The following is an 18468-nucleotide window of genomic DNA, read 5'->3' as shown; positions in this document are numbered from 1 at the left end:
TAGGTGGTCAAACATGAGTTTAAGGAGCAGGAAGAACCACCAGGCACAGTGCCTAGGCCCAGACAGATGGGGGAGCCAGGAGGCCCCAGCCAGCAGCTCATGGAAGGAGCCTGGCTCTAAGGGTAGAGCCTGCCCAGCGTGCTGCCTGCCAGGACAGGTGCCAGGTCAGGGCGTGGGCAGCCAAGAGCCCGCAGGTGAGTGACTGCACCTGTCTGGAAAGGAGACAGGCAGGAGCAGCTGCCAAAGGCTCATCCCAGCCAAGTGGGCCCTTGGCTGCCTGGTTCTCCAGGGCAGAGGGAGAAGTCAGGTCCTGGGAAGCCACACTCACTTTCCCATGACAACAGTCCCTGCTGCCTTGAGCTTGCAGTCTCAAGGCTGCAAGCTCTCCTCCTACCCACTGAGCACACACCCTGCCTCCAGTCACTCAGGAGCTCCTCTGCTCTTACCTGCCCCTCCTCTGGGCTGACTCCAGACCCTGCCTTTGCACTCTTCCCCCATCAAAATTGCTTCCCTCTCAATCCCATTAATCAGCCACCCCTTACAGTCCATAGCACCTGGTAACTCTCAAACACCCCTCATCCTGTTTATTTTTATTTATGTTTATTTTATTTTATTTTATTTTATTTTTTGAGACAGAGTCTCGCTCTGTCACTCAGGCTGGAGTGCAGTGGCACAATCTCGGCTTACTGCAACCTCCGCCTCCTAGGTTCAAGCAATTCTCCTGCCTCAGCCTATCGAGTAGAGTAGCTGGGGCTACAGGCATGCGCCACCACCCCCAGCTAATTTTTGTATTTTTAGTAGAGACGGGCTTTCACCATGTTGGCCAGGCTGGTCTCGAACTCCTGACCTCAGGTGATTCGCCTGCCTCGGCCTCCCAAAGGGCTGGGATTACAGGCATGAGCCACCACGCCCAGTCCATCCTATTTAATTTTTTCATTTGCATAGTACCCCCAACTTACAGAACACAGTGGGCAGGATCAGAACAGTTATCCCCATTTTACAGAGCTTGCCTGAAGCCACACGCCTAGATGGTGGCAGGGTTCCTTCTCCCATAACATGCTGCCTTTCATTCTATAGTAATGAATCAGTCTAGCCTGCCTGACTTGCAGTTAGCGGGTGGGGTGGGATGAAGATGGAGACTGATGAGTTAAAGGGCTGGATGCTGTGAGGTTTCATCGAAAAGGAGCCCTCAGAGGCTGAGCTAAGCTGGTGCCACCCATACTGGGCAGGTTATAGCCCCAGAGCCAGCCCTCTCTTTAAACTCTCTGGAGAGGCTGAGTGAGGGAGCTGGCTCCAGGGACTGAGCCTGGCACGCATGCCCAGGCAGGAAGCTGATGTCTAGGGATCCTCTCCTCCCTGGCCTCCCTCACCTGCCCACCTGGACCCAGGAGGAAGGGTATGGGTACTTTGGCCCCACTGTCAGAGGAGGAGCTGGTTGCTCAGCAGCCTGTGTTCTACCCTTAGGCAGGAGACACTAGGCTGCTGCGAGTAATTTTCCCACAAGAGGATCTGCTTTCCAATTGCTTCCTTTCCCAAGGCTTTTCAGAACCCAGGGCAGGGGAGGACTAGTTAGAGTAAGGCCTGCCTTTCCCCTCACCCTGTATTTGGAAGAGCCAGTCCAACAGTATCCCTCCAGTATAGTCCCACAGGCCAGAATCATCTTCCCAAGAGTGGCCCTGGGAGCGGGACTTTCACCCTCCAAATGTCTCCCTACCTCTAACAAAGACATGCGTTCTACATTCCACACTGAAGCGGGGGTGACAACAAACAGCAGATGAGTATGGTAGGTCAACTGCTGTAACACATAATTTCCTAACCTCAAGCCTTCATACAAATAAAGGTCTGTTTTTCATCTGTGGGATGGCAGGGTTGGGTGGGGAGATGATCCACGCAGTCATTCAGGGACCCAGGTTCTTGCTAGCTTTGCGGCTCCTTCTATCCTACTGCCTGGAATCCTCTGGATGCTCTGCCCCCAGCCAGCAGAAGAGGAGAAAGAGGTGGGGATGACTGTCTGTGGCCAGCAGACCCTGGCTTGGGTCTCCTGCTAACCATGTCCTTGACATTTCCCTGGGGGTGAGGGTTCCATGAGCAGCAGCTCAGCTGTGATCAGGTGGTTTCTGATAGGGACCTTCTGCTGTGTTTGTGACAGGGATCTTGGGCTGATAGAGCTGTGGTTTCTGATAGGCACCTTCTGCTAAATGCAAGTGAGGTGAGGCCTACCTGATCTTACATCATCCATAGCCCCAACTAAGAATTACTAGAACAGAGTTTTCCCCAGTGTGATCCCAGCCTCATGTCCTCGTAATCCCTGGATGAAGGCAGTGGACATTTTTTCAAGAGGTAGATTCTGAGAGCCACTCCAGACAAACTCAATTGGCATTTCTGGGGTGGAGCCCTGGAATCTTCTTAAGCAAGCACCCGTAGTGATTCTATGCTCACTGATGTGTGAGAACCATAAGACTAGACTTTATCAGGGACTTGTGTTTGTCAGCTTTGTTCTGTCTGGACCCGGCAGAGAACCTAGAATGGCCAAGCCCTCAGAAAGTCTCAAGCCTGAATCTGAATCCTCAAAATTTAACTTTTTATTATAGAAAACGTCAAACACATGCAAATGTGGAGAAAAGGTATAATCAACCCGCAAGTACCCTTCACCCAGCTTCAGCCATTACCACATCATAGCCAGTCTTGTTTCATGCACTCCACCCTTCATTCAGTCATTTATTATTCTTTTTTATTTTAGTGGGGTTTTTTTTTTTAATTTTTGAGGTCTCACTATGTTGCTCAGGCTGGCCTTGAACTCCTAGTGTCAATCGATCCTCCCACCTCAGGCTCCCAATATCCAATTTGAAGCAAATCCCAGCCATCATATTTTATCCCCAAATGCTTTAGGATGTCTTTCTAAAACATAAGGACTCTCTCTTTATCAAACATAACCACAATACCATAACCACACCTAAAAAATTAACAATTCCTTAGTACTAAATATCTAGTAAATGTTTACATCTCCCCAATTATCTTATAGTTTTAAAATTGGTTTGTTTGAGTCAGAAATCCAGGCAAGAGCCATAGGCTGTGATTGGTGGGTTGGTCTCTTAATTCTCTTTTCATCTATTCATTCCCCCCAAGCACCTGAATGGCTTGCTAACACAGATTCCTGTACCCCACCAAGAGAATCTAATATTCAGCCAGATGTGGTGGCTCACACCTGTAATCCCAGCACTTTGGGAGGCTGAGGCAGGAGGATTACTTTTGCCCAGGAGTTCAAGACCAGGCTGGCCAATATAATGAGACCCCATCTCTGCAAAAAGAGAAAAAAAAGCCAGGTGTGGTGGTGTGTGCCTGTGGTCCCAGCTATTCAGGAGGCTGAGGTGGGAAAACTGCTTGAGCCCAGGAGGTTGAGGCTGAAGTGAGCTGTGATCACGCCACTGCATTTCAGCCTGGGTGACAGAGCGAGACCTCTTTTCAAAAAAAAAGATTCAGGAGAGCTAGATAGAGTCTGAGAGGCCCAGCATATTCCCAGGAAATGGTGCTGCTGCTGTCTCTGGTAGTGCTTCTACAGAGTTTCCCAAAGACTGGATTTTGCTGGCTGCATCTCCTGTGGTGTCATTTAATGTGTTCCTCTGTCCCTTGTATTTCCTGTAACTAACTAGACAGCTCTGGAGCCTCAATCAGAATCAGGTTCAATTTTTTGGTAAGACAACTTCATGGGTGGTATTCTATTCTTTCTTTAGGAGATGCATAATGTCTATTTGGTTCTCTTTTTTGTCAAATGAGTTTTCGTCCTGAATCTCACTCCAAATTTGAGTCAGCAATCCAGTGAGACCCAACCTCACCCAGCCTACACAGGTGGGCCCAGGGGGTAGGGTTTGTGGAGGAAATAAGCGACCATAGCCACATGCCCACACAGAACACAATCATCTTCAAAGAGCTTTCCTACTGCATAACTCTTCTGATGCTCATTAATCCTTTTAGGGGGGCATAGCTGGCATTACTATCTCAGCTCTCCAGAACTAGAAAGAGATGAATGACTTCACCAAGGCCACATACCTGGCAAGCAGCAGAGCCAGGGTGGTAGCCAATGTCTAGCACTGTCCCCCCTCCCACAGCCCAGCCTCCCTCCAGGTGACTCCCCTGCTGTTCTCCCTCTTCTAGGACCCAGATCAACTTCACTGTGGCCATTGATTTCACTGCCTCCAATGGTGAGTTGGGGGATGGGTAGAGGAGCAGGGTGGGAGGAGAGAGCTTTTAAGGGCTGTGGCATCTGGCCCTGGCTGGGACCATGACCCTCATACTCTCTGGCCTCTTCCTCACCAAAGAGGATGTACCTAGGTCTGGAGGACCAAAGATACAACCAAGATGGCAGAAGTATCCCCAGGTTGGACCATTGACATAAATCTGGGCTCTGAGCCACAGCCTTGTCCTTGAGGAACACCCAGTCTCCCTGGGGGAATGGGATTGTGTGTACTCTGGGCCTATGGAGGGCCCTGGAGATGTTTCCCCCCCAGGATCAAATCCCAGCTCCTCTGTGCAGTCCAACCCACAGGCTGGAGTGGAGAACCAGAGCCAAGACTGAGCTCTGTGGTGTTCAGGGAGGCAGGATCCAGCCCAGGGACCCCAGTCCTTACCTGGCTGGGGCTGCCCTGGCTTCCTTACCTCCTCCCAATTTCTCCAGTGTCAGCCTGTGGCTGAGTCACTAGGAGCAATAACAGTGCCCAACTTTACATGATTAGAAACATCACAACCTCTCTTGGGCTCTGGGCTCTATTAGGGGTGCTCAGTGCTCATTTTTGCACCAATCAAAAATGCCCAGGTATTGCCCTCTACAGGTGTCAGGAGCCCCTCTTGTAGCTGTAAGTCCTAGCATCATAGAGCACTGGGCTATCAGAGCTGGAAGGGGCCTTAGTAATAATAACACTGAGGATAGTTATCATAATATCGATAGCATCTGTGTAATACTCACATCAATCCTATGAAGTAGGAACTATTATTGCTCTGATTTTACAGGTGAAGAGACTAAGGCTAAGGTTAAGGAACTTACCCAAGATCACATAGCTAGCAGGAGGTAGACAGGATTGGTACCTTGGCAATCTGTGCTGTACTACCTCCCATCAATGAACAAATAAGTTAAATACAGACTATATTGGTAGCGAAGACGGCTCTCGGCGGGGAATTAAGCCAGGAAGAAGGATAGGAAGGATTGGGGGAGGCTGTAATTTTTAATAGGCTGCTTGGAAAAGATCACACTGAGGAGGTGACACTTGAGCAGAGACCTGAAGAGGCCAGGGAGTGGGCCAGGGAGTGGACATCTGGGGAAGAGTGTCCCAGGTAGAGGGAACAGCCATCGCCAAGGTCCTGAGGTGGGAATGGCGAGGGGCTGGTGAGGCTGGGACTGGCGAGTGACAGGGAGGAGGGTAGGAGATGACCTGGAGGCCAGATCATGAGTGCCTTGCGGGCTCTTGCGAGGACTTTGGGTTTCATTTTGGGGGAGGTGGAAGCATTGAGCGTTTTGGGCAGAGGAGAGGCATGATCTCTCTGAGGCGGATAGGCTGAGTCGCTGCTGTGCTGGGTATGGGCTGGAGGCACAAGGGCAGAAGGAAGTGGGAGATCAGTTAGGAGACTGCTGCATCCTATAAGCAAGAGGGTGGTGGTATGGGGAGGAGGAGAGGCAGAGGAGGGATTCTGGATCTGTTTTGCTGAAGGATTTAATATGGGGTATGAGAGAAAGAGAGGAGTCAAGAATTAATAAAAGTTAGGGGTGCCCTTGGACACCCCCTTCTTCATTCTGAACCCGGGGTGACTTGGAGGGTCCAGATGGTCAAAGGTTCCCATGTCCTGTGTTACAGGGAACCCCTCACAGTCCACATCCCTGCACTACATGAGCCCCTACCAGCTGAACGCCTACGCGCTGGCGCTGACTGCCGTCGGAGAGATCATCCAGCACTACGACAGTGACAAGATGTTCCCTGCCCTGGGCTTCGGGGCCAAGCTGCCCCCGGATGGCAGAGTGTCCCACGAGTTCCCGCTGGTAGGAGGTCCCGCTGGTGGGAGAGAGGACTGACCAGGCTGAGGGTGTGGTGACAAGCTGGGGGTGGGGGGACGTTTCCCTTCCTCTGAGCCCGGGGACTTAAGGCTCAGCCTCAGTGGAGGTAGACTGCCTGCTGTGTGTAGGGGGGCTCCAGAAATCCACTCCCTTCCCTGATCACAGATGCTGCCCCTCCACGTCTGAAGCTGCCTGCCCACAGCTGGCCCTGGCTTCCTTGTTCCTGACAAGACGCAGGTGGAGGTGGAGGCGAGCTGTGGCTGACCCATCCCTCAGGGCCCCAGAAAAGTGAACAAGGTGGTGTGGGTTGGGTATCCCTGAGTCAGTGCTGAGATGGGATGACGTGGATCTCCAGGGTGATGTGGAGCATAGCGTCATCTGGGCATCCCGGGCCCTGTGGAGATGATTGCACAGGCCACCCCTTTCCCTGGCTCCCATGAGCTGGGGACACTCAGGCAGAGCAGACGTCCCTCTCATGCCTGAGGGTGCAAGGCGCTGTGCTGGGCCCAGTATGCACGTGGACAGATCAGCCACAGGTCCTTCCTGAGTTGCTGAGACCCAGCAGTCATTTTAGGGCAGAGTGGATTTACCCAAGGTTCCCTGAGGGAAGCAGCCAGGGATCTCGGGGCATCTCTGAACAGGTACAGGGAGCCGGGTAAGGAGCAGGTTTGGACCCAGCTCACCTGAAGCACGCACTGCTTCAGGATGGGCCCTGGGAGCTCCCTCCCCTGCCCCGCCACCCCACACCAGAGAAGACCTGGGGGAGCCCAGGCCTGCTGGCCTCCCCACCTGGACTCAGTTCCCACACATCGTGCACCCCTGTCCTTCCTTCCTGGGCTCAGCCTCCCTGCCCTCTGTCCCCTAGAATGGCAACCAGGAGAACCCCTCGTGCTGCGGCATCGACGGCATCCTGGAGGCCTACCACCGCAGCCTGCGCACCGTGCAGCTGTACGGCCCCACCAACTTTGCCCCCGTGGTCACCCACGTGGCCAGGTGAGTGCCGCTGCCACCGCCTCCAGGCACTCACAAGGCCTCTGTTTCCACACCAGCTCTGCCTCTGGGTGGTGGGAGGGGGTGTCTCTTCCCACGCACTTGCCTTTCAGGGAGTCCTGACCCTGAAGAGATTCCCCCAAGAGCTGCCACCCTCCAAAGTGTTCAGGGTCCTTGTTTGGGGGGAACATGCCCAGAGGTCCCGCAGACAGACCTGAGCCCACACCTGCCCCACCCAGGAATGCAGCGGCCGTGCAGGACGGCTCCCAGTACTCGGTGCTGCTCATCATTACTGATGGGGTCATCTCGGACATGGCGCAGACCAAGGAGGCCATTGTCAATGTAAGCAAGGAGTGTGCGGTGGGGGAGGCAGTTTGAGGGGTGTCTTCCTCCCCGTTAGGGGAACCCTGGGGGTGTGCCTACCTCCTTGACTTTAGGGAAATGCTTGGAGATGACTTGGGCGTGGCTTCTCATTTCCCTCCCTCACTGGGCCCCACTGCCCTCATCCACCTTCTGGCCTCTGGCTGCAGAGTCCGGTGCTGGATAGTGGATTCTGGGGCGTGGAAGGGGTGCCCAGATCATGAGAGATCTGGCTGGTGAGCTCTGTTCCCACCTCTTAGTCACACTCTGGCCTACTCCCTCCAGACCCCAATGACTCCCTCATTAACCCATCTCTAGGACCGCTTCCCCCTTTCCCAGGCCGGCCTGGCCAGGTCAAAGGAGTGGGAGGGGAGGCTCAGAGCTGGGGAAGCTCAGGAACATGGCTCCCCAAGCCGGTGGTCTCCCTGTAAGAGGGGATGGGGGTGACTCACCAAAGCAGACCTATGACCCATTCACCCCGCCACCCTCCCTCTCTCCTCCAGGCGCAGCCTGGTTTCCTTTGCTCTTTATCTCTGAGTGCCCTCCCTCTCCCTACCCCCTTTTCTGTGTTCCTCTGTCTCTCCATGTTCACTCTCCCATTTCTTTCCTGCCCACCCCTTCCTGTCCTACCCCTGATTTCTCCTTCCTTTTAACTGGGTCCCAATTGGGTCCAACCTTCCCCTGCCCCCCATACTGTCTCCCAGGCTGCCAAGCTCCCCATGTCCATCATTATCGTCGGCGTGGGCCAGGCAGAGTTCGACGGTGAGTCCAGCTGCTGCCCTCCCCTCCTTTCCTTCCCTAGCCACGCACCCCTGCCCCCACCCCAGATGTTTCCCCAGAGGCTGTGGTCCCCTGGGAATGACCCCTCCCAAAAGAGTGAGAGCTCCCGCCTGGGCGTGTGTGTCTGGGTGAGTGTGCAGGGTGTGGGACGCATTTGTTTGCTCAGGGAGGGGTGTGTCAGGTCTGGGTGTGCACCCACACCCACTTCCCAAGGCTGTGGGGAGGAGGCCCCAAGTCACTTCTTTCTCCTCCAGCCCTGGGAGTCTGGGGAGGGTGGTGAACCAAAGCACTGGGCTCAAAGTCAGAGGCTCACCTGATCGGGCTCCTCCTGGCCCCTGGCCTCAGTTTCCTCATCTCTAACACGGGGCATGGGCCAATGGTCTCGGCCCTGGATTGGCCTGGGATGGAAGGACAAGTCCACTCTCCTGCTAGGGCCAGGGGTCCACCGTTAATCTCACCCCGCCCCATGACACTCCTCCCCTCACAGCCATGGTGGAGCTGGATGGCGACGACGTGCGGATCTCCTCCCGGGGGAAGCTGGCTGAACGCGACATCGTCCAGGTGAAGCCCAGGCCTTGCCTGCCCCATGGGAAATTCAAGAGCCCCTCTAGCCAGGCGGACCTCACACCCCCTTTGGGGGCTTCCCTGGTGAAGGGCCCAGAAGGGAGGCACTGGGAGCCCCAAAGTGGCCCAGCCACCACCGAAGGGAGTAGGAGTCAGTCCTCGGCCATGCTGTGCTCTGGGCTGGGCCCCCCTCTGTCACATCTGGGACACACTCCTAACATTGCGGGTGCCCAGCCAGAGGCCAGAACCCTCTGCCAGCCCTTCCTCAGCCTCCAGGCCTCTGTGGTCAGCCTCGTTCTGGTTTTTTTCTGCCCCTTGAAGGCCGAGGCAGTGTCTTTATTGTTGCTGCAGCCTTCTCCAAGAATAGGCATTGCTCGGTTAACTGAATCAATGTAAGCATCTCCACGAACGGTGCAAATATAATGAGCAGAAAGATCTTTGTCCTCAGGGAATTCCCATGCAGTCACGCGGAAGAATGCACCTTCCGCAAGCACTTCCCCCACTCATCCCCTGCAGAGGAGGCCCTAGTGCTTAGGAGATGCAGAAGACAAAGCCGACATCCTCCATACCCCCTTGGTTTAAAAATTGGGGCCCAGTATCCCAGGTGTGGAGACCAAACATAGGGGGCTAGAAACCAGAGCAAGACAACCTGGGAGGTGGGACCGGCCCATGCTAAGGCCTGGAGGCAGGAGTGAGCCAGAGGAGGCGCTCAGGATGGAGGGCACCCCCGGGAAGAAGCCAGATGGGCCTGGCATTAGGCATTGGCCAGATTAGCCCCAGAGAGAAAAGGAACGAAGAGAGGCCAGAGAGAGAGGGCTCTGCTGGACAGGTCGGGGGAGACCCAGGAGGGCACGTGCCCCAGAAGTCAGGGATTCAGTTGGCATTTCGGAAGCACCTACTGAGAGCCTGTGCTTAGTGCCGAGGTGGAGAAATCGTGTTCAGTGGTGTGTCCTGGTGTGGAATAGGGCTCAGTTTTTGTCGAGTGAATGAAATAGTGACTATGACTATAGTTACTGACTGCCCAAACCCAGGGAGTTGGGGGATACAGTCCCTCAGGTAACTCAGAAAGGTGGGGGGATTGAGTCAAGTGAGCAGAGGCTGGGAGGTGGGTGGGGATGCAACCCCAGGCCTGGAGATTTTGGGGGCCAGGGTCCCACAGGAGGCACTGCCTGACCCTGCCCTCCCACTTGCCAGTTTGTACCCTTCCGGGACTACGTGGACCGCACAGGCAACCACGTGCTGAGCATGGCCCGCCTGGCCCGAGACGTGCTGGCAGAGATCCCTGACCAACTGGTGTCCTACATGAAGGCACAGGGCATTCGCCCGCGTCCGCCACCCGCAGCTCCAACCCACTCGCCCTCGCAGTCCCCAGCCCGCACGCCCCCTGCGTCCCCCCTGCACACGCACATCTGAACCTGGTCTCAGCAGGCAGGTGGCTGGGGCCTGGGAGAGGCCAGGCGAACGGGAGGCCAGGGCCCCAGACTCCCCGAAGTTGGCCTGCCCGGCCTTTGGGACATCTGTGTGCCTGGGAGTCTGCCAGGGGGTGGGGCTTCTGAAGACCCCTCCTCAATTTCTTGGCCTCACTTATTGCCCAAACCCAGGGAGTTAGGGGGGTACGGGTGAAAGAGGGGTACACAGGGACCCAGCCCTTCTCTTCTTCCCCAGTACCTGGCTCTAACCCAGCCAGGAAGGTGTAAACAATAAGGGTGATTGGGGTCCCTGTCGCCCACCCCCGGCAATCCTATTTGCTTACCTGTCACCCTGAAGCCTGGGCTTGGCCTCCTCCAGCCCCCCATCTCCGTCACATCCTCCCATGGTGTCTACTCCTGTCCCTGAGCCCTGCCCTGTGGTCTATCCTGTGCCCGATTTCCAGTGAACCCCATGAAGCTGATGGGTTTGCAGGAAGGCCTGAACATGTGCACCCTCCCAGGGACACTGGATGCACTGGGAGCCTTGGGGACCCATGGGGTGCTGTAATCATGGACCGTAGGCCATGTGATGGGCCTGAAGTGGAGGCTGCTCAGCACAGAGCCCTTTCTGGTGCCTCTCGAACTCAGTACGATGCAAGTTCTAGACACACAGATGGCCTGTGGAGGCCTCTCCCTGGTGTGGGCCCACAGGTACTTCCATGGTTGACTCCTGGCTTCAGGAATCCCTTCCTCCCTCCAGAGGCTTCCCAGGGCCCTTGGTGCCCACGCCTCTGCCCACCTGGAGGCCTGAGTAAGGAGTGGCTCAGCCCCACATTCCCACACTGCTCCTGCTCTTTGCTCTGTATCCCATGAGGCTAGGAGACAGGAGTCCTGGGTTTGAGCCCTGCCTCCCCCCACTGCCTAATGTGGGAACCCAAGCAAGGCCCTTCTACCTTTTGGGCCTCAGTTTCCATGTCTGTATGACAAGAGGGTTGACCAGATGGCCCCAGGTTTTCCTTTAGGTCTGACGTCCTGAGGGTCATTCATCCCATGCCCAGCTCCCCCCATCCTACTCCTAACAGATGTGACCCTACTTGAGGCCGCCTTGGCTTTTGGGTCACCCTGTCCCATCCCATCACCCCAAACACACCCTAGTCCTTCAGTCTGGGGCTCTGGCATCTGAGCCCGAGCTCCTGCCCCTGCTGTGGGAAAGGTGGGGAAGAAGGGGATCTCCCTCCCGGGCCCACCCAGCTGCCCAGCCTTTGCCCACTCGGGGAGCAGGTCATGCATGCCAATCCCTGTTGCCGCATGGAGCTCCTCAGCCCACTGACCTCTCCGTGCCTGGTGCAGGCCAGGCCCCCGTCTTCCGCCTGCCTCTGCTTCCCCGTCATGCATGGTGGTGGTGTTTCTACGGTGTCTGGTTCTGTGCCCGTCTCTGAGACAGTCTCTGTGTGGAATTTGCCTTAAACTGAAGTAAATTTGGTTCTTTTAGTAAAGCACGAAGTTTTTCTTTCTTCTCTGAAAAATAGCACTGACGTTGCTGTTTGACAGGGTCCAGTTCTCCTCTTTGGCTTCCTTCAATTGTTTGGTTCAGTGAGATTTACAATCAAAGGCCATGTGCCACGCTCTGTGCTAGGCATTGAGGATGCAGCCATGAACAAAGCACAGACCCTGTCCCCGCACAGGGCTTACAACACACACACAGATAATATGGGAGAGACCCAGCAAACACATCAACAAATAGGCTAGTAACATCATTTCAGGTGGTGGCAAGAGTTCTAAAGACACATGAGGGAGAAGGAGGGTGATGTTTTCGATGAGGTGGTCAGAGAGGGCCTCTCAGAGGAGGTCATGGTTGAGGTGAGCCCCCAGGAAGTAAGACAGGGAGCCACGCTGATATCTGGGGAAGGGAGCTCTAAGTAGAGGGACCAGCAGGCGCAAAGGCCCTGTGGTAGGAGCTTCCTTGGTGCATTTGCAGGAGAGCGAGGCCAGTGTGGCTGGAGCTGAGTGCAGGAAGGGAAAGTGCTAGAGATTGGGTCGGAGAGGTGAAGAGGCCAGAATGCACGGGCCGCGTAGGCCATGATGAGGCCTTTGGCATTTACTGAGTGAAACGGGAAGCCATTGAGGAGGTGAGAGAAGTGAGTAACATCATCAGAATTTCCTCTAAAATAAATGGATTGCTTTATTGCATTTGATCACTCATTCACTCATCTCTCTCAACAAGTATTTACCAAACATGAGTGCCAGGCCCCACTCAGGTATTGGAGACCATGCTGGAGATGCACACACAGAATTGCACCCTCAGGGGTGCCCCTGCTCTGGGGCAGTGAGCGAGGAAATACTACAACCATGGGGTACTGATGCCAAGCCATCAGGAGGGGCTGGGTAATCTGTGGGCACCAGAGTCACTGTGCCATGAGGAGGAGTCTGGCGTCCCCTGTGCAATGGGGTCGTCACCACCAACCCCATCCTTGCAGGGTCATCGCGTGGCCAGAGTGACGAGTACATAAGGTTGCATGTGACATATGTGACATGCGCCCAGGACCCACGGCATTTTAGGTGCCCAAGAAACACTGTTCTCCTCTTGTTCCTCTTCACATATAAATCCCTGTGGCCATCAGGGACCAGGATCATAGCAAAAGGGGATTTCTCCCTTCTCTGGGCAAGTTTGTTCCCAGATTAGCCCTCCAGGCAGCCATTCCCACCCTGAACATCACAAGAAATTTGGAACTAATTATACCAAAGTTTGGGACTTGTTTACTTCTTATGATTTTATAGTAAATGGGTGCTGATTCACGGCTGTCCCTATAATTACATGCCCCTGTGACTTACATTCTGATACGCTTTGAGTGGGAACAGGGTGGGGTCACAGCTTGGAAGGAGGGAAGTTCCCATAACCAGCAGCTCATGTCATCTCACCACAGGGGCTGTGGGAAAGTGTCAGGAGAGGGTGCTTGCCTGGCAGGGGGACTGAGGCGCAGAGCCACTGCCAGGGGCGGGACGGGACACCAAGAGCATCTTTGCTGTGCCCAACACCGTAGCATCTTGTGGATTCTTTCCCAAGGTGTGTTCCACAGAATACTGGCTCCCTGGCATGGAGTTTGGGAACCTGCCTGCTGTGCGTCCCTCTCGAGAGTCTCAGTGGCCTTTTGGGTATTCAAGGCTCTGGTAAGTCCTACAGCAAAGGGACCAGTTTGATTTGGTTCAACCCAACGTTTCTCAAGCTTTGTATCACAGAGTCAGTGTGTGTGTGTGTGTTTTGCTGGTAACACCGTCACCAAGCAGAACGTGCTGTCTTGGGAATTTCAGTAGAGACAATCTCCCGGGTTTCCAGGGCAACACGGAAGCCTGAAGCCTGCCCTGAGCAGGCCAGAGGGAGGGCACTGAGGGTGGGAAAAATGGAGACCTCAAATTGGGCTCTGGAGAGAAGAAAAGGGCTCTGAAAGGGATCCCTGCCCCAGGTGCTTCAGGAAGAGAAGCCACAGGGAAGAAAGGAGGGCTTCAGACATTCGCAGTCCCGGAGTCATGGCTGCATGGTTGACTGGATTTTTGTCCCCCTATTGGGCTGAGGGGTGTGTGGAACAGAGCTGGAGGGGTGGGCAGAGAGGGGAAAGGCTGTCCTGCCTCTGAGCTCACCCCCCAGGCTGTGGCTGGCCCTCTGCTCCCCCTACTCAATCTCCTGGCCTTCAGGATTAAGGACCCTAGGCTGTTACCCCCCCAGATCATTCTCCACCCACTTCTCTGCCTTTGGAAGCCCCTCTGTCCTCCTCTTGTCCACTCACCTCAAATACTCCTGAATTAATACAAATAAAATAATAATAGTAGCAATGACCAGCACGCATATGCACTTACTAAGCATCCTTCTAAGCACTTTACATGTGTTTAGCAAATTCATCTTCATAACAACCCTGTGAAGAAGGTATGTACTATCATCATCCCATTTTCCAGATGAGAACACTGAGACACAGAGGCTCAAGATCACACAATTAGAGAGCAGTGGAGCCTACAGAGATCTGAGCCTGAAGGTGGAGTGGGAGGATCCATCTGGTTACCTAGAGATGTGAGCTCTAGCTGAGCCATTTAGTTGCTTTGTGACCTTGGTTGGGCCATCTGCCCTCTGGGTCTCAGTCTCTCCACTGGTAAAATAGAGGGGGTGGGCTGTCAGGTCCCTAAGGGTCTTCCCATCTCCCTTGAATCTCAGCGCATCCATCAGCCTATACTCTTAGACCCCTGCCAGGCCCCACAGGCCTCCTGAGGGCCTGTCACGGCCAGGCTGGACAGTCGCCACCACTGAGGCTGCCACTCCCACACCTCTGGGATGCCTGGCCATCATCGGCCTGCAGAAGAGGTCCCTGAGTCCTGCCTGGAAGGGGCGGGAGAGGTAGAAGCAGAGGATAGGGCTGACAGCGCAATTGGAGTAGGCCAGGATGGTGCAGAGGCTGGAGGCCACAAAAGCAGCCGGTGTGGCAGGCAGGTAGCCCATGGCTGCCACAAACCCAGCGTGGAGCAGGGTCCCCACATCAGCACAAAAACCACCAGCACCACAAGGCTGAGCCCTGTGTTCTCTTAATGCTCCTGGATGCTCTCTCCCATGGGACCTTCGGGCTGGGTCCACAGGAGCCAGCCCACGTGGCTGAAAGAGCAGCCCAGCCCCAGCATGCATGGCAGGAAGGCCAGGGCTCCCAGCAGGCTGAAGTAGCAGGAGGTCCCAGCAGGGCTCAGGAGCAAGAGGCAGGCCTGGGTCTTGGGAGCCCCCGCTGTCTCCTCCTCCACTGCCACCCTCTGGAACAGCCAGTTGGGCAGGGATGCTGTAAGGCCCAGGGCCCACATGGCCCCACAGAGCAGCAAGCGGGTGCCCCAGCCGGCTGGGAAGGCCAGGTCAGGCCGGGCCACAGCCACATGGCGCAGGAGAGCTGTGGCCACCATGCTATAGAAGATGCAGAACGTGGTGGCTGTGTTGGTGGCCTGGCTAATGGTGCAGACGGCAGGGCCCAGCCACCAGTTGTGCTGCAGGAAGCTCAGCAGCAGCACAGGCACCATGCAGGCCACGAAGAGCAGGTCAGATAGCGTGATGTTCATCATGAGGCTGTGGGTCAGGGCGTGGAGCAGGTGGGGGGAGCCCGGGCCCCAGCCCACCACCAGCAGCATGAGCCCATTAGCTGACAGCCCCACCAGCAGGATGAGGCCACAGACCCCAGCAAAGATGACTCGGAGCAGTTGCTCAGGTGTGGCCGTGAGCTGTATGGCGAACGTAGCATTGGGCTCCATTCTCCTGTTTCAAACACACAAGGACAAAGTAGAAACCAGCCAGCCCCAAAGGCCGCCTTCCCCATTCCTGCTAAGCCTCCTTTTTTCACAGACCCCTGCATGGAGTGGGCCCAGATAATGCCTGTCCTTGGCACACATTAGCCCCTGCAGACCTCATGACAACCCCATGGGATGGACTCCATTAGTACCCTGGGTTCAAATCCTGCCTCTGCTACTTGCTAGCTCCAGTACCCTGTGATTTATTTATTTATTTATTTATTTTAGAAACAGAATCTCACTCTATCACCCAGGCTGGAGTGAGATCTTGACTCACTGCAACCTCCGCCTCCTGGGTTCAAGCGATTCTCATGCCTCGGCCTCCCAAAGTGCTGGGATTACAGGCGCCACCGCACCTGGCCCCTGGGAGAGTTACTTAATGTTTCTCTACCTCAGTTTCCTCAGCTGTAAGAAAGTAAGGAAATAAAAAGAAATAAAACAGATGTCAATAGTAACTATCATAAGTGGTAAGACTAGGGTAATTTTCATTTTCTTCTTTAAAATTTATTTCTAAAATTTCTGCAGGGAGTACACATTGCTTTCATAGTCTGACAAATATATATGTGCATACATACACACACACATATGTATCTATTTTTTGACAAAACAAAACCCTGCCCTGTGAAACAAGCAGGTTTAATTTGAGGTTCAAATGGAAAAGTGGGTCTGAAAGGGCTTTGAGAAGGTGTGAAGCCCCTTCCAGTGGTTCCCAAGCTTCTCTGCACTTTGGGATCACCTGAGGAGTTTCACAAATACAGAAGCCTGGGTCCCACCCCCAGAGACATGACATAGTTGGTCTGGGCTTTGGCATTTTTGAAAGATCCCAAATAATTCTAAGGGCAGACCAGCTTGGGAATCACTGCCCTCTAGGTTATGCTGTGCAGGCCCCTGGCAGGGTGGGGGAGTCTGCACCCAGTGGTCAGACCTTTCTTCTCACCCCCACTCTGTCCCACATGTCAAGGGCAGGGGGAGTCCCCGATTGGGAGGACTCTGGCTACAAGATGGGATGTAGACATCCTAGAGCCAGCCCAGTGGCTGATGTCACCATTGGCCACCCTGCAGGCCAGGCCAGGGCCCGGGAGCTTTAGCTGGAGGCTTGCCTGCTAACTCAGTACATATTTCCTGAGCATTTGCTCTGGACCAGGTTCCCGGAATCCAGCAGCAAACAAGACACAGCAGAGGAGTCCTTACCGGAGTTGCCCTCCCCTTTTCTACCACACCGGGGTGGGGGCTGGAGACACTCTTCTCCTGCGGGCTCAAAGCCAGGTTTGAAGGAGTCTCTGAGTCCCTCCTGCAGAGCCCCAGCCTGGGGAACTTGGCTTCGTCTCTGGGGCCCCAGGGCAGCAACGTGCCTGAGGGCAGCTGAGGGGAGACTGGAGAGGGGGCCTCTGTGAATTCTGATGTCGGCCACCTTCCCGGGTCCCACCAGCTTCAGAGACGGCAGGAGGAGGGGAAATGAAGGACCTGTCCTGGATGAAGACTGTCATCCAGCCACTTTCCTGGCATTTATCACTGCCTTTTCGTCTCTTTTTCCTGGTCCACACCCACCAATGACATGGACTATTACTGGAGAGGAATTGGCAGGGAGCAATACGAGGCTTCAAGGACCTGGCCCCTCCTTCCCCGAAGCATCCGCATCTTCCTGTAAGCAGTTGCATAACTTCGGAGTTAAGTCTATGGGTATCGGCGTTTGGGTTTAACACTGGCTCCAGCACTTACTTGCTACGTGACTGCGGGGAAGTTACTCAGCCTCCCTATGCAGTACTTTCCTCTTCAGTCAGATGGGGGAGCACGCCTGATGGTGTGAGGGCTAACTGAAGTAACACGAGCTAAGTGCTCAGAACAGTGCCTGGCATACGGTAGGCACTGGGTAAAGGAAGGATGTCATTCTGCCCCTGCTCACCCTCAGTTCCCAAAAGCCCTCTTCTCTTAGAGCTCCTGCCCAACCTTCCTTCTCTCCCCGTGCCCTCCCTTCTCACTCCACAGCCTGAGTCCCGTCAGCCCAGTCCCACCCTCCTTTTCTTAATCAGACTCTGGCTAAGCCTAAACCAGAGCCTCCTTGGCTGACATGCCCCAAGAACTCACCACTTGCCTGGAAGTTCACTCTGAAGTCTACCTCGAGTTTCTCCTGCTGCTGTCATTGCCTACTTTGTGCTACTCTGAGGTTCCTGGGTCCTGTTCCCTGGCTTGTGAGCCCTTTGACAGCAGGAAAGGCTGGTGGTCCTTGCACAGCTGTGCCCTGCCCAGCAGATGGATCCGGCCCGAGAAAGCCAAAAGAGGGTTCTGGGCAGTGTGGAGTTCCTCCCAGAACTCCACCTCCTGCAAACCTGAGTTGCCTGAGGCCAGAACAGAGCTGAGCTGAGATGGGGAGGCCTGGGGGCCACTCCTGTACCGGGCCCCCAAAGGACAGGGGCTGTCTGCTCTACTGCCTCTCCCAGGAATCACACCCTGCCTACCTGCCTCATTAACTCCCTGGCCCACAGGACAGAGATGTTGGTGCCTGCCAGGTCCCTGGGCCCCAGAGAAAGAGCCATTAGCAACTATAGGACCTGTTTCCCATCCTTATCCAGGGCCAGCATCACTCACTCCAGCCCACACCCCCCTCTCTCTCTCTCTCTGAGCACACTGAGAAACTGCTCAGTTCAGGGGCAGGCTTGTGGGCTGCGGGAGGGGACCTGAGATGGGAGAAGACATTGGGGTAAAAAGGATCAGTGAAGGGCCCAGTAAAAGAATCGGCTGGAGGGCCGGGCGCGGTGGCTCATGCCTGTAATCCCAGCACTCTGGGAGGCCGAGGCAGGTGGATTACGAGGTCAAGAGATCGAGACCATCCTGACCAACATGGTGAAACCCCGTCTCTACTAAAAATACAAAAAATTAGCTGGGTGAGGTGGCGGGCGCCTGTAGGCCCAGCTACTTGGGAGGCTGAGGCAGGAGAATGGCGTGAACCCGGGAGGTGGAGGTTGCAGTGAGCCGAGATTGCGCCCCTGTGCTCCAGCCTAGCGACTGAGTGAGACTCCATCT

The 18468-nt window shown here is 55.1% G+C and overlaps 2 protein-coding genes across 9 annotated transcripts in view; one reads left to right on the top strand and one right to left on the bottom strand.

Annotated features, from left to right (window-relative positions):
• CPNE5 (copine 5) overlaps nt 1–11639 on the top strand; it is a 99444-nt gene extending 87805 nt beyond the window's left edge. For 3 of the 8 annotated variants that reach the window (XM_019029480.4, XM_055390308.2, XM_004043925.5), the window contains 7 exons: nt 4153–4199; nt 5844–6025; nt 6906–7033; nt 7270–7372; nt 8095–8152; nt 8658–8731; nt 9929–11639. In XM_019029480.4, coding sequence (XP_018885025.1) covers nt 4153–4199; nt 5844–6025; nt 6906–7033; nt 7270–7372; nt 8095–8152; nt 8658–8731; nt 9929–10147 — 811 coding nt within the window. In that variant the 3' untranslated portion in view covers nt 10148–11639. The other 5 variants (XM_055390305.2, XM_055390306.2, XM_055390307.2 and 2 more) reach the window with 3 other exon arrangements.
• Nucleotides 11640–14709: 3070 nt separating this feature from the next.
• LOC109027317 (pyroglutamylated RF-amide peptide receptor-like) lies at nt 14710–15411 on the bottom strand. Its single transcript, XM_019029479.2, has one exon. It carries the CDS (start codon nt 15409–15411, stop codon nt 14710–14712), a length of 702 nt encoding a protein of 233 aa, XP_018885024.1.
• Nucleotides 15412–18468: the final 3057 nt, after the last annotated feature.

This window comes from Gorilla gorilla, chromosome 5 (genome assembly GCF_029281585.2).
Source record: "Gorilla gorilla gorilla isolate KB3781 chromosome 5, NHGRI_mGorGor1-v2.1_pri, whole genome shotgun sequence".
Classification (NCBI taxonomy): domain Eukaryota; kingdom Metazoa; phylum Chordata; class Mammalia; order Primates; family Hominidae; genus Gorilla; species Gorilla gorilla.
This window is presented reverse-complemented; position numbering and strand designations above follow the sequence as displayed.

Excerpts from the sequence above, each read along its gene's own strand:
- LOC109027317 (XM_019029479.2), bottom strand. The coding sequence starts at position 15,411 with ATGGAGCCCAATGCTACGTTCGCCATACAGCTCACGGCCACACCTGAG.